Below are 14972 nucleotides of genomic sequence, written 5' to 3' on the forward strand. Positions count from 1 at the left end.
CAAATAAGAAAGGATAGGAATACACATAATTTGTCTTTCTGGAATTCTATACAATACATGCTAGACTCAAATAAAGGTTTATTTCAGGCACACTTCAGGGGGTGAGTCACTGATTTAGTCGGTTCTTAAACACCTCAACTCAGCCTTTCATCCTTCTGAGGTCGATAAATGAGTACCAACAATGGCAATCCATTCTTGTATGAAATGTATATCACATTATAATTCTATGGGTACCACATTTTTCGTAGTGTACTAAGAAACAATGCCATGGACTTTCTCCTGGCAACTCTTCCATGACCTATCAATCCCTTTACGGGGATCCTTATTGGTCTTCGAAACAAAGGTGAGCATCTTCGGATCTAACTCAGGGGTTTCCGCTACCTTCCCCGGCAAGTCTGGTCGGGGGCATTCTGCTCGAAGACGCTGTCGCACTTCTTTATTCAAGGCTTTCCACAGCCTTGCTGCCATATATTGAGCCACTCTTGGAGAAGGCTGCCAGTCGGATGACCTTGGGTTCCTGATAGTATCCGGGTCGAACATATCATCCTGCTCCTCTTCGAGGTGCTTCTCTTTTCAGGCTTTTTTGCCCCCACTGGGTTTCGCCCACTCTTCCTCGACTGGCTCCTCCGGCTCCACAGGGGACGAACCCCTTTCCTCTGGCTCTTCTTCCGAGCCAAGGTCATCATCTCCTTCATTTTCTTCCCCAGGAGAGGGGGTCATGAGGTCCGGCACGGCCTGACGCTGCAAGTATGCTTGCTTAAGCTTCGCAAAAGCGTCGGCGACCTCCAGGGCCTTATCATCCGCTCCATCCGTAGGGCCCTGGGGGTATGCAGAGGCTTTCCTCTTGCGGGCCTGAATACTCCCCTTAGACCCTGCTCCAGAGGGTTCGATGGGCAAGCTGCGAGTCTTCTTGGTGCTTTCGGTAGGCTGGTGAAGCATGGCTTCCAGTGTCTCAAGCCTTTCTTGTAAGGGTCTCACTCCTTGTGCCACTGCATCTACTAGGGCATTCCCCAGCACCTCCTTGAAACTAGCCGCCAAGTCAAGGGACTGCTCCTCCTCACTCCACTCGAATTCCGACATGATAGGGGTGCTGCGTGCCTCAGATACCTTGTTGTAGGTGTCTTATGCTGCCCACTTCCTAGCAGATGCTCTGAGACAACCTCTGTGTCTATTTGAGATATATACTCAGTCTCTCCTTTTTTTTTTTTTTTTGTGGCTGCACCAACTCACTTGATCTGTTGAGCCTGTAATGGCTTATGGGTCTGTACTTTATCCTCTGAGACAGAAGCCTCGTATATGTGTGCTTGCTCGCACTGTTCTGCACGTTTTTTTTTTTTAAACCGCGGGAAGCTCCCGCGCCTGCCGCCTTCTCCTGAGACTATGCAGGCCCTCGCTCGCCGTGTGCCTCACGGGTGCGGGGAGAAAACAGTGCCTTCGGGAGCCGCAATGAAAGCTCTGTCGCGATCAGAGGAAGGATCTTCCTGCCGGGGCCGCGTCGCAGAATGAGTGCAACGCGGCTCGGCGCTTCGAAAACTCCACCCCCACGAGGGTGGGGGCCGGAGTCCTCCTTCCCGGCCCTCTGTGAGGGCTCGATGTATCTGGCGCTCGCCCCGCCTCCCCAAGGGAGGGGGGGAGAACCTAAGCGTGTCCGCTCCCGCTGTAGGGGCGGCTCGACGGAGCTCCGCGGCCCCGCAACGCACCCCTGATGTGCCGGGAATGCGGCACGGGGCTAGCGGCCGCCGGAGCTCCCGATGCTGCTACGAGGCAGCCGAATATAATCGCGCACAACGCTCGCGCATGCAACGACGCCACGGAGGCTACTCACGCTCGGACCGAACTCCTGCAAAAACCCTCATATCTGCGTAAAGCCATTAGAATAAAACACATACTATGCTGCGCAAGCATGCTTTGAAGACTCTCAGATCTTCAACTTAATTAAATCTTACAGTAATCCTATCTAACACACAATAGCTGGGAGGTAGAAGGAAAATCACTTATCTGCTTGAAGAGCAGTAAAAGAAGAGGAGGAGCTCAGGAACAGGATGTGGTCATAACTGAGCTGGAGAGAAGGAAGGACTACAGAGACTTTGGGATTTGTAGTTTAAAGTGAAAGTCATATGGACATTTCTTTGTTGTTGTTTGATATAGTTGTTGAAACTGCTGAAGGGTAGTAATAAAGAAGTTGAAGCATAATGCTCGCCTCCAGTCTTGTCATAGAATTACAAAGAAACCCTCAACGAAGGTTTCATTTCAATTGGGAATGCTGCTTACCATGCGCGGATGCTAAGCAGTCTTCCCAATTTAAATGAACCCTGCCCGACATGCAAGCATGTTGGGGAGTGTTTCATTGTAATTGTACAAGCTGTCATGCAACGTGTACAATGTATCCCTATGCAACATGGGGAAACCACATGGGGTCTCCAGCACTTGCGCCAGCATAAAAATCCATGCTGGTGCAAATGCTGGAACATTTGTGAGGTGGAGGGGAAGTGAGGCGTCAGAAACGCAAAATGAACCATGGCGTGAATGGAAGACGTTAAAGCCTTATTCAAGACTTTTACACCTTCCATTCACGTTACAACTCAGTGTTGCATAAGCTCCTCCCTCTTTCAATGTCGTCTTCTAGTCTATAAATCTATCAATGCTGTGCCTCCCAGCCCACCACCTGATGGCCTTCCTCCCTTGCTACTCAACCTCTCAACCTCTGCCTCTCTCAATCTCTCTGATCCTCTCCCAGTGCTATCCATCACTTTTTTTCCTTCACCCACTCCACCTCCACCACTTGAACTTCGAGTCCACCCCTCTTTGTCAGACTTCAGAATTGCCCTAGAACATCTCTCTAAAAAACACTTCGAAAGTCACAGGTCTTTTTAATCATATAGGGCACATTGCTGAATAACGCTGATGCACGCTGACGTAGCAGGCCCCCCGCAGTGTGATGTGCCCTGCTACCACATGTGCTGGGAGGGGGCCCACTTGGAATAAAATATTTAAAAAGTTTTAAAAAAGGAAATTACAACGTAACAGAAATTATTTCTTTATGAAGACAGCGTGACTTCAAAAAGGAACAACATTTTTTTGAAGTCTGAGGTCGAGCCCTATGACTTCATAAATCACTCCGCCTTCATAAAGAAATTATTTCCGTTGCGGGTCCATCCTGTAATGGAATGGAAATCATTTCTTTATGAAGTTAGAGTGACTTAAAAAATAAAGCAATTATTTTTGAAGTACTGGGGCTCCCCTCCACCCCATGACACAGAGGCCCCCAGATCCTCTGCAGATGATGGGATCAAGCGTTCCTGGCTGCTGCAGGGAGATGAAGGTTTTGTTCCAAACAACCCCTTACTCCCACACAATTGTGCAGCCAGTTGGACTTGTTTTCTTTGTGGCATGGCATGTTTAATAGCAAAGCATTACATTAATTAATTGAAACCTTAATGTTCCTGCTGACTTGCATGTATTGGATTTTTTAATTGGGGTTACCCTACAAAACAACTGCAAACGCCCTGGCTTTTTAGCCAATTTTTCTCAGAAAGTGTACTGTATAATGCATTAAAACACATATTTATGAGGGGCGTGGCTCGGAGCCGCCATGACTGGTTCGGCTTTCTAGGAGCTCCTGCACGGCCCGAGGCGCCAACATAATGTACGCCGCTTCCAGACCCCGTTATGGGAAGAAACTAACAGCGATTGCTCATGAACCTTCGCTGCACCTATCATCCAAAAGGGTTCCCGCCTCGAGTCCGATTTAGGTCAATTCGGCTCGTTTATCTCTTCGGGTCCCGATCGAATCCAAGATGGCGGCATCAACGCGGTCGAAGGAGGTCTCCCCATGGGGGGAGGGGCAGGCGCACTCATGTAACTGAAGCTGCCCAGCAATCCCGACCCGTCCTCCCGTTCTGTCTGACTTTCTCTCAGCACCTTCTCATCGTGCCTAGCAGTGGCAGCTCCTGATCCCCTGGGCAGCGTCCGCTGCGCATCGGATGCAACGGACCCTCCGTGAAGCACCCCGGCACCGGCATACATCCCACTGCAGAGGCGGGGAGAAATCATCGATCTCGAGGTGCCCCCCCCACCGGCCCTCTCATCTGGGCCCCGGAGCCCTGGGCAGCCTTCTCTTTCCTCCCCGCACGAAGACCGCAGCACTCACGGACCCTCCCCACCCCCCGCGCTTGTGTGCGCCGGGTACGGGCCCTAGCATCCGCCGGGGGCCTCGAACCGAGGGAGATACATCACGCAACCCTCCAGCGAAACGCCACCTCGCCACCCGGGTCCAGGTTTGGCGTCCTGCCCCCGTGGGTCCGCTGTTCAGGAGACCCTTCGCCTACAGCATCTGGAGATTCCCCCCCGGCATACATCCCACCGCGGAGGCAAGGGGAGACACATCGTTCCCGGGGCTTCTCTGCTCCAACCTCCACATTTGCACTTCGGAGCCCCGAGGCTCCCCTCCACCACGTTTACGGCACAGCGGACCCAGAACAAGGAACCTCCAGCGCCGCAGGAGTCCGCTGCACCGACCTGCTGCCCACCCCGAAGTCTCAACTTTCATTGCTACCACTGCCAAAGCAGAATAGACGAGGTGAGGAGCGGGGGGTGAGTGGAACCGCCTGGGCCATATGTCCCCAAGCTAACCGGGCCCCGATCTATCTCGCTCATCGGCCTCTCCTGGATCGCTCGTACTGGGCCCATCCACCCCTTGGGGACACGGCCACTCTACTCGCCTCATCTCCCCCCTCCCACCCTCTCTATCTTCACGGGCCTGCAGTGGCTAGCTTTGGGGCTCTTCGTGCCCATCCGTGAACAGAAAGCGTCCACTCACCTCTGTGCTCATACAGCTGTCCTCTAGACTCTGGGTCCTGTTGGGCCTGGAACGCGGCGGGAGCTCCCGAACTCTGCTCTTACAAGGCTACACTAAAGCTCCCGTCCGGACAACCCCTGCACCAACATATCCAGAAACAGCAAAGCGCCCAAGCAAGTGGACATTGTCTCCATGATGGCAAATTCAGCAGCCGATAGATCAAAAAAGGGGGACTCCTCAGAAGAACCCAACAACATTACCACGACTATAGCACCCATGCCAATCCTGGATCCCTCCCAATCAGTCACCAAATCTGACCTACAAGACCTCCTATCAGCCCTAACAAAAGAAATACACAAAAGCACAGAAGAGGTCACAAAGAAAATCACGGTCTTGGATAAGCGGGTGGGCGAAATAGAACATCGAACGGCCGAATTGGAATCTGAGATCTGCGACCAAAGATTTGAAGGGGAACTGGACAGGGACCGGATTACAGCCTTAGAGGCGAAATGTAACCTCCTAGAAGCGAAACAGGAAGATGCAGAAAATCACTCCCGGAGGAATAACATCTGCTTGCGAGGCATACCTACTTCCATCACAGACGGAGACCTAAAACTCTACGTCTCTGAACTCCTCAGGTTCATAATCACCCTCCCGGACACCTCTCCCCTGGAGCTGGATCGAGTACACAGAACATCCCCAAGACGGGAATCCAACTTTCCTCCAGACGTCCTGGTCAGGGTCCACTTCTTCCAGCTATAAGAAGAAATCATGCGGGAGGCAAGACAAATGCGACAGATAACCTTCCGGGGAGCCACAATCTCTTTCTATCAGGACTTAGCGCCCTACACGCTACAAAAACAAAAAATCATGCATCCATTAACGGAATGCCTACGCGAGAAACAAACCCCATACCAATGGGGATTTCCTGCCATGGTCAGGTTCAAATGGAACGGATCTCAGAAGCAAATCAGCTCACCGAAAGAAGCAACGAATTTCATGGGCCTGGGGGGCTCAGACGGAGAGTCCGGCTCTGAAGAACTGAATCGCCCTCAGCAGGATAAACCCTCAACAGGGGAATGGTCAAAAGTGGGCAGACGGCGCAGGCTCCGAGGTCCTCCGAAGAAAGATAACAAACCAGGATGACCAACTATCAACAACCTGGCAATTCCCCGGCTCGCGAGCCCCTAGCGCGCAGCCTTTGCGGCCCGCCATGTACGGGGTGAGGGACACCACCTGACCCACATTAGCCTTTAATGCGAGCCCCGAGGGAGACAGCCCACAAAGAACACCACATTCAGTCTCACCGACAGTGCGGGAGCACCGTTCGAGCTCCAGCTTATTCCTTATCAGCGGCCCAGTTAGCCATTATCATGCGCTTTGGTGCCACCAGTTCCCCGGTGGCAGTGGGATGACAGTTCTCCTACGTGTTCTTGTTTTTGAGGGGGAGGGAGGTTTAAATGGGGTTTATTGACTATAGGCCATGGAGGGGGGCTCCGGCCTCCACGAACACACGAACACCGGCCTCACACTCAATACAACAGTACGACGTAACAACAACAACAACATCCCCACGATCTCAAAGCAACAATCGCCCTTCATCATCAGTCTCTCGACCCCGGTGGGGAATCATGGTCAGATGCACATCTATCGCCAAGCATAAAAACCAATGTCTGCCGCCAATGACATAACAATCCTCACCTGGAACGTCGAAGGCCTAAACTCACCGCGCAAACGCAAATTGGTGGAATACAGACTTGGCCAACTATCGGGAGATATCATACTTCTCCAAGAAACTCAACTGCTGCATGAAGACGAGGGCCGGGTCAGATTCAACAGGTACAAAAGAAAATATTTTGCCTCTTCTGGGCAAAAGAAAAGAGGAGTGGCAATCCTCCTAAGCGACAAAATCCCACTGTCAAAGATTACTATAAAGAGGGATCCGGATGGGCGCTTCCTCCTCCTAAAGGGCCTTCTCGAAGAACTCCCGATCACTATTTTCTCGATTTACGGCCCTAACACAGCTCAAGCTAACTTCATTGCTAACCTAACGTCCACCATCACAGCATTCCGCGAAGGGCACCTCATCATAGGTGGGGATTTCAACAGCATACCAAACCCACAAATGGATAAGACTCTTCCCCCCACAAACGCAGACTTTACGCAAGCCCTGGTCATCGCCAAGCTGCTTAGAGAAACTGAAACGGTCGACACCTGGAGGCTATTCAACGACAATGCGAGAGACTACACCCATTACTCCTCGGTCCACAAAGGATTTTCAAGAATAGACCTCATACTAATCTCAGCAGTCATATTCCCCTGTCTTAACAATGTAGAAATCCACACTGGTATGATATCGGACCACGCCCCAGTATCAGCTACCTTAACCATCTCAGGCCAAAAGCACCCTGTTCAAAGACATTGGAAGACCAATGACTCATTGTTATTAGATATATGCATCAGAGCAGAAATCGAAGAAACCATCTCCAATTACTTCAAAGAAAACATGACAGAGGATTCTCCCATCAATATCATCTGGGATGCCATGAAAGCAGCTGTCAGAGGCACATTAATCAGCGCCGGAACAGAACAGAGAAGAATTTCAAACATTGTGTCGGCCGTGCTGGAGGACAAAGTAAAACAACTGGGGAACAAATTGAAATTACACAGCTCCAGGAAAACAGAAAGAGCCCTGAGGAAAGCAAAAACTGCACTGGAAATGCACTGTGCCGATCGCACGGCCACATCGCACACTTATGCAAGGCAATTCTATTACAGCAGAAGTAATAAGGCAAATAGAGTGCTAGCGCAAAAACTGAAAAAGCTTCGCTCCCGAAACAACATCCTGAAACTAAGGGGGGCAGACGGTAACCTGCACTACACCGAGGATGAGAAAATCGAAGAACTACTCAAGTACCACAAATCTATCATGTCAAGGGAACCTACCACACTAGACAATCTGCCAGAATACCTGCGCACAACGCCCTACATTGACTCGTCCCAGCTGGAAGCCTTAGAAGCCCAAATCACGAGCAAAGAAATCATGGAAGTCATTAAAAATCTCAAAAACACGGCCCCGGGCCCCGACGGCCTGTCCGCAAACTTCTATAAAAAATTGGACAGAATCCTAGCACCCCAAATGGCAGCTCTATTCAACTCCTTTCTATTCTCGAAATCAGTCACCGGCTCAATGGCAATCGCTCACGGTCTTGCTGCATAAACCCGGGAAAGACCCCGAACTGGCCACCTCTTACCGCTCAATCTCACTCCTCAACAACGACGGCAAAATCTTCGCCAAAGTTCTGGCTACTAGACTAGGCCCGACCCTACCATCCCTGATCAACCGGGACCAAACGGGCTTCATACCAGGGAGAGCGACCCACGACGACATCCGAAGAACGATAAATATCATCGAGAGCGCCCATAGACTAAAAGTGGGAATGGCGGTCATCTCCTTAGACGCCCACAAAGCTTTCGATATGGTCGATTGGGGATATATCCGGGCAGTTCTCGAGCACTTCGGCTTCGGCCCAAACTTTATCACATGGGTAATGGCCAACTACCAGTCCCCCACCACACAGTTGCAAGTCAACGGCACCAGGTCAGAGACAATCCATATATCCAGGGGCACTAGAAAAGGCTGTCCACTCTCACCACTAATCTTCGCCCTATCCATGGAGCCCTTCGCAGCAAAAATCAGACAAAACCCGAGAATTAGGGGAGTACTCGTGGGAAACCAAGAATACAAAATAGCACTATATGCTGACGATGTATTAATAACCGCATCAAATCTAGCAGAATCCTTGGGTGCCCTGTGGGAGGAGATCATAGCATTCGGGACATTATCGGGGCTCAAGGTAAATCTCAATAAATCCGCCGCACTCGCAGTCAACCTATCTAAACAAGAAAAAGCCTCTCTCAGTCCCCTCATGCCGATTCCATGGTCACCAGGCCCAATTGCTTACCTTGGAGTCCAGATCCCCAATGACCCATTACACTTATACTCCAGCAATTTCCTGCAACTGATTAGAGAGCTCCAGAGGGACCTTAAATGATGGAAACCGCAGGAAATCTCCTGGTTCGGGCGAATTACTGCCATCAAAATGAACTTAATCCCTAGATGGCTATATCACTGCACAGCACTAGCAACTCATATCCCCGGCCCAGCCCTAATAGCTTTACAAAAGAAAATTCAAGAATTCGTATGGGGGGGGAAGAAACCCTGCATCAGTAAATGAATAATGATGAGAGGGATAGTACTGGGCTGGTTGGGAGTCCCAGACCTGGCTAGATATACCCTAGCGGCGCAGCTATCACACGCATTCGCTTGAGTCCAAGAATCAGACATACCGAAATGGTCGAACCTCGAAGAAGCTTGGTGCCCGGTCCCACCCTCCGCACTACCACACCTGTCCAACCTAAAATCTCTATCCACTGGCAGCCCCCTAATTGCGCCTAGAACTACAGCTCGATGCTGGAAGGCTGCGGCCCGCAGATAGGGTGTCTGCTGCTCTCTGGGTCCCCTAACCCCCATCTGGAATAACCCAGAATTCTCTCCAGGCATGTCCCCACAGAACTTCCAATCATGGAAGGAGGGCGGCCTACGAATAACCAGCGACTTCCTTGAGGCAGGCGCACCCATCTCATTTGAAAGGTGCAAAGTGAAATTCGGGGTGAATGAGCAAGAGAGATTCCGCTAGGCCCAAATCCGACACTGGCTATCCCACAGAGCGACCAGAGAGAAATGCTCCAGAGACCTAACCACACTGGAACTATCTCTCACGACCCCCACTAACAAAGGTAGAACCTCGACCCTCTACCGACTCCTAGATAGGGCTGACCCTTCTATAAAAGAAAGATACATGCTTGAATGGGAAAAGGACCTGGGCAAAGAAATTGACATTGAAAACTGGGGGAAAATTTGGACTAGGCTGCATAAAAGCTCGCAATGTATCACAAACAGGGAAGGGGGCTACAAACTTTGTTATAGGTATTACATCACGCCCGCTCAAATCAATAAGGCCCACCCTAACATCCCCGGGTCATGTTGGCGCGGGTGTGCGACCCCAGCCTCATTATTCCACATGGTATGGACCTGCCCAAAAGCCGAACGATACTGGAGAGAGGTAATCAAACATATCGAAGACATCTCTGCCCTATCCATCCCTTGGGACCCCGGAATCATCCTTCTGGGCGACACCGGCGAGGGCGCTCTCCCACTCTCGGGCCATATCCCCCGGCTATGCTCTCACCTACTTCTAGCGGCGAAAATCGCAATGGCCAGGGTTTGGAAAGACAAAGAAGGGCCCTCGGTGGCACTCTGGTGGGCGAAATGCTGGGACATAGCGGTTGCCGAAAAAATCACAGCGATCCGATTTGGCTCTCTGAATAGGGCCTTGAACATATGGGACCCATTCATGGACTACGCCGCCAGATATCCGGCTCTCACCAGAAGACCCCCATTAACCAGATGGCTCCAAATCAACCTACCTCACTGACCCCCAGTCGCGGGCCGCAGCAATCCAGCTCGCCAAGGACCCCCGCAGCAGCCAAGGGCAGTCCGGTCCACGGACGTGATCACTCACCGCTCCTACTAAGAGACACTGTCACTCGACCATGATTTACGATCGTTGATCTGTTTTGCATGCACTTAATGTAATGCTCACTGATGTAAACCCAATAAAATGTTGTTATGAAAAAATAAAAACACATATTTATATCTTTCTCAAAGTACAGTGTGTGGTTACCCCTGCAGCAGCACTTTTCTGCATATTGCGCAAGTGTGGTAGTGTGGTAATTTAGGCCGGCCTAGAGTGTGGCATGGCCCGTGATTTTCTGCTGAGCTTGGGGGTTGGGGCCTCAGAATGGCCTCATGGTTCACAGGGGGGGGCACATTTTGTATTACGCCACTGCAGATGCAACACAACAATATTTCAACTGAAATTTAAATGATTAGAAGTTCAGATTAAACATTGTTAACAACCATCCGAGCTGGCAACTGCTATCCCCACTTCCCACTTGTTGACACCCCTGCAGTGCTGTCCCTTCTCGCCGTGAAGATGCCACCCTACACACTTGGTTACAGCATCTGACACTGCTACCCTTGTAAGGCGTCCAGAAGTGGGAATGCCAGTCAGCCATACCTGCCCGTGTAGAAACTCGGCTTAATGCCCTAATAAAATACACATACAGTTTAAAGAATTGGTACAAGGCAGGCTGATGCTGTGTTGCAATCAGGCATTTTGGCCATGAAGGGGGCGCGGCAGTGGTGGAGTAGATGTTAAGCGGAAGTGTAATGCTCTGTTCCCCGGAAGTGGGAATTACGTTGAGTAGCTGGGGGTTTCGGAGCGAAGAAGAAGCCTCCCAGAGATTATCTTGTTGACTGGGAGAATCAGGGTACACAATCTCTCTTAATATATTGAAAGCCACGGAGCACGCAATCCTCTTAACCCGGGGTCGCTCCATGCAGCTGTCTCCAGCAGCGTGTCTGGCTTGTGTATGCCACCAATGCAGACTGCAGACACCAGCATTTACTTTATTCTATTCTGCTTATGGCATTGCCATCATCAAGGGTTATATGGGTAATGAAAATGTGGCCGCGCCAAAGCTTCTAATTGTCAGTAACTCTACTAAACGTGGTTGCCCGTCTACCCGTATTTCATCTATTTAACGTAGGGGAGGATTTCTTTAACTATGTTGTTTTAAGATCCTCGTGTTTCTGTGTGGCTTGCACCCACGTGTGTAGCCACTGAATGGCTCTGTCGTGCTTGCATTGTATGCGCTCGTTATTGCTCCTATGTGTAAGCAAGTAATGTAATTTGCCATTTGTATAGATGCTATTCCCATTTATATGGTGTCAAAGCGCTGTAGGTGAACGACCGAAGTAATAGGTATGGGAAATTGGTCAGAAGAGTTTAAAATGCGTGTGTGCATTTCAACCAATACAAAGGAGGGTAGGGGTGGCAAAGTCCCTATGATCTACCCATTCCGGGCTGGCATGTGGATGGGTGCTATGAGGTCGCCTGGAGAGAATGTGAGTGTGGGAGACTCATTATGTGTCAGGCAAGACCAAATATTTGTTGTGGGGGTTAACTGCATTCTAATGGCATATGTGTTGTTCACCGTGTCTTAAAATGGTATTTGATAGCAGATGCTTGCATGTGGGTGGCCTTGCCTTTGCTATCTTCCAGAAGCACAAAGTGTCATAGTACTGTGTGTTGTGGCGTGGATTCTGTCCTAAGGTCTGCTGGAGTTTATTCTCCCCATCTGTACATTTCATGGTGGGTTCAAGTGTATTTTTGTTTCATATTTGACATTGTTGTGTAGTAGCGACCTCCGACTTTCTTAGAGGCCCCTTCCCGGAGGGATAGAGTGTTGACCGATCTGTCGTCATTAGCCACCTGCTCAATTCTGGGGGCTGGGGGTTGGTGAGGGGTAGAATGTTCACTGATCTGTCGTCATTAGCCACCTGCTCAATTCTGGGGGCTGGGAGATGGTGGGGGGGGGGCTAGAATGTTCACCGATCTGTCGTCATTAGCCGCCTGCTCAATTCTGGGGGCTGTGAGATGGGGGGGGGGGGGGGCTAGAATGTTCACCGATCTGTCGTCATTAGCCGCCTGCTCAATTCGCGCTAATGCTGCAATGGACGTGACTGTCACGCGCGCCCCTCCCAAGATGCTTGGCCCTCGGCACTATCTGAAATTACTTCCTTTGATACCACGTGTGTGTAAAAGGGACGGCCAACTGGACGCGAGGGGCAACTGTGCAGTAACAACACGTAGCAACATTATCCTCCAGGTCCAAAGGGCAATGGACAACACGGCAAGTGTGCTGGCTTTAGACCTGTGGGTACGAAAGGTAAAAACGTGTGGTATTTGAATTACCATCTGGCCTCATGGGGCTATTTACAGCATGGGGTGCATAGAAAGTACTGTTATTTATCTCATGCTGTAATTTCTATCTACCCATGGGCAAATACTCCATGTCATTCAAATCATAATTAGGGTAGAATTTTTAAAATAGAACGTTTTTAAAATACCACATGTTTACTGTTAGCGCCATACAGCCAAACACTTTTTTTTTTTACCAAAAAAACAACGTACTCATTTTGCCGCCCTTTTCTGTGTCCTACCACTATTTGAATGGCAAAAGTAGTCACTGCATCTCATGACCTGTAAATGAGCGCCTCATGCGACATATGGCAGTGCAATACCATGCACTATTCTGCGTCGTGATGTCATATTTGTTTCAGACCTGAACATATGGGTGAATCTAACGCTTGGTCTATATATTTTTTTTATAGGGAAAAGGCGCAATGACAACATGGTGGCTGGAAGGGAAGGAAGGTGGAACAATGTTAAAATAAGAAGCAGCGGAGATATCGTCTTCACGACCCGTCATTGGACATGCCACGACTTTCTATGCTTACTGAGAAAAGAACATATGCTTCGCCCTGCACAAAACTTTAAACCTATTAAAATACAGTGCACGGAACCAACGAAATCTTAAAATCTATAATCCAATTTTGTCACCCCCCTTTTTTTAGTGATTGATAAACATGGTACTCTAAGTGCAAATGTTGCCTTGTTGGCATTAGGCTCTGTCCAGGAAAAGACTGGCCAATCTGATGCATAGAATTTCTGGGAGAGTTCCAGCTGTTGACTTACACTGCGTGTGATATTCGCCATGTCATCCATTGGGCCCCTATAAATCAATACCATTAACTCCACGTCCACTCTTCCTCGTCCCAGTACTTACCTCATGAGGCGCCTGCCTCCTGCACATGACCTTCTTTTATTTCTTTTTATTCCTATAACTCCTCCCCCACACCCACGTCACTTAGTTTAATTTTTCCTGCCTCTGGCAGGTTGGGCTTGTTTTATCTTCCCGGCGCGGGGCGCTGGGAAGCTCCGATTGCCGGCCCCCTGGTGGGGCTATGTGGCGGGGCCTTCGGCTCCCTCAGGTGTGGCAAGACTCCTGGGTTCCCTTCGGGGCTCGGGACCCGGTCAAGACAGGCTGCCTTGCCTGGTTCTGCTGGGCTATGGCCAGCGCAGGGCATCGTGGCCTAGTCCATGGAAACCATAGCTCTCAACTCACACGCTTTTGGCGGGTGTCACCCGCCTTCTAAAGGGCTGACTCACCCGCCAAGCCTCCTGCACGCCCATGCATTCCAATGGGCGTCTCACCTGCCAAAAACAAAATCGGGTGATTTCACCCGCCTTTGCAACACAAATGGTTGAGACCTATGTGGAAACTGACCCATGTTAAGGTAAGGAGTTTGGGGGCATATTTTTCCTGTTGTATGGCCGTGCTGCACGGGCGGCTGTGCGCGGCTTGCCGGCTCCTTTTTTGTTTGATCCACGTGCTCCGGAGGTGGGTGGGCTCCGCCTCTGGTGCTGCAAGCAGTGTTGCCATAGGAATTAATTGTTGTTATTCCTATTGGTTGTTGTTCTTTCTTGCCTCTATTTGAATGTGGGAGAGGCACGTTGGCAATTGTTTGTATGTGGAGCCTTGGTTCAGTGTACAGAGGGCTTTGGTGGTGAAGCAGGCTTCCTTTGGTCACTGTTTTTGGAAATACTCGACATGGGTAAACATTCTGCAAAGAGCAGGCATCTGGTCCTGTCTTCTTCATCTTCCTCTTCTCCTGAGTTATACAGAAAGAGAAAGAAGAAGGCTATGCGTATTTCCCTGACCAGAAAGGAGTTGAAGAAGCTACTTAAGCATCATAGAGGGAGTCGCACACATACTCATGGACACAAGCGCAGGCATCTGTCTTCCTCATCCTCCTCTTCTTCTGGCACTGAGTCATCGGCCTCTTCATGTGCATCATCGGCTGATGCAGAAGGGAAGTATCTGGACAGAGAGGGAGTGGAGGAGGTGCTTGCTCAAGTTGGGGAGTGCATGGGATTTTCTGAGCCCCTGGTACCGGTGGAGGGGGCCGACCCTTCTATTCGCCAGTATAGGCATACCCCTAGGATGGGGTCGCCATTGGTTTCCGATATCCGCGATAAAATCCTTTGGGAATGGCATGACCTGGAGAAGATTGCAATGCCCTGGTTCATGTCCAAACTTTATCCATTGAAGGGCGAGACTTTGCTGTCTGATCCAGTTGAGGTCGTCGATACCCTTGCCAGCCTGGCGGGTCGCTCCTCTTTGTCGGCCGAGGAGGTGGCCG

The 14972-nt window shown here is 50.3% G+C and overlaps 1 protein-coding gene across 1 annotated transcript in view; it reads left to right on the forward strand.

Moving 5' to 3' along the window:
• The window catches only part of LOC138559946 (atrial natriuretic peptide receptor 1-like), a 556750-nt gene extending 543320 nt beyond the window's left edge, over positions 1–13430 (forward strand). The window contains exon 12 of the mRNA XM_069642743.1: positions 13101–13430. Within this exon, the coding sequence (XP_069498844.1) occupies positions 13101–13163 (63 nt within the window). The 3' untranslated portion in view covers positions 13164–13430. The remainder of the gene's footprint in view (positions 1–13100) is intronic.
• Positions 13431–14972: the final 1542 nt, after the last annotated feature.

Source organism: Ambystoma mexicanum, chromosome 1q (genome assembly GCF_040938575.1).
Source record: "Ambystoma mexicanum isolate Mex_15411 chromosome 1q, UKY_AmexF1_1, whole genome shotgun sequence".
Classification (NCBI taxonomy): Eukaryota; Metazoa; Chordata; class Amphibia; order Caudata; family Ambystomatidae; genus Ambystoma; species Ambystoma mexicanum.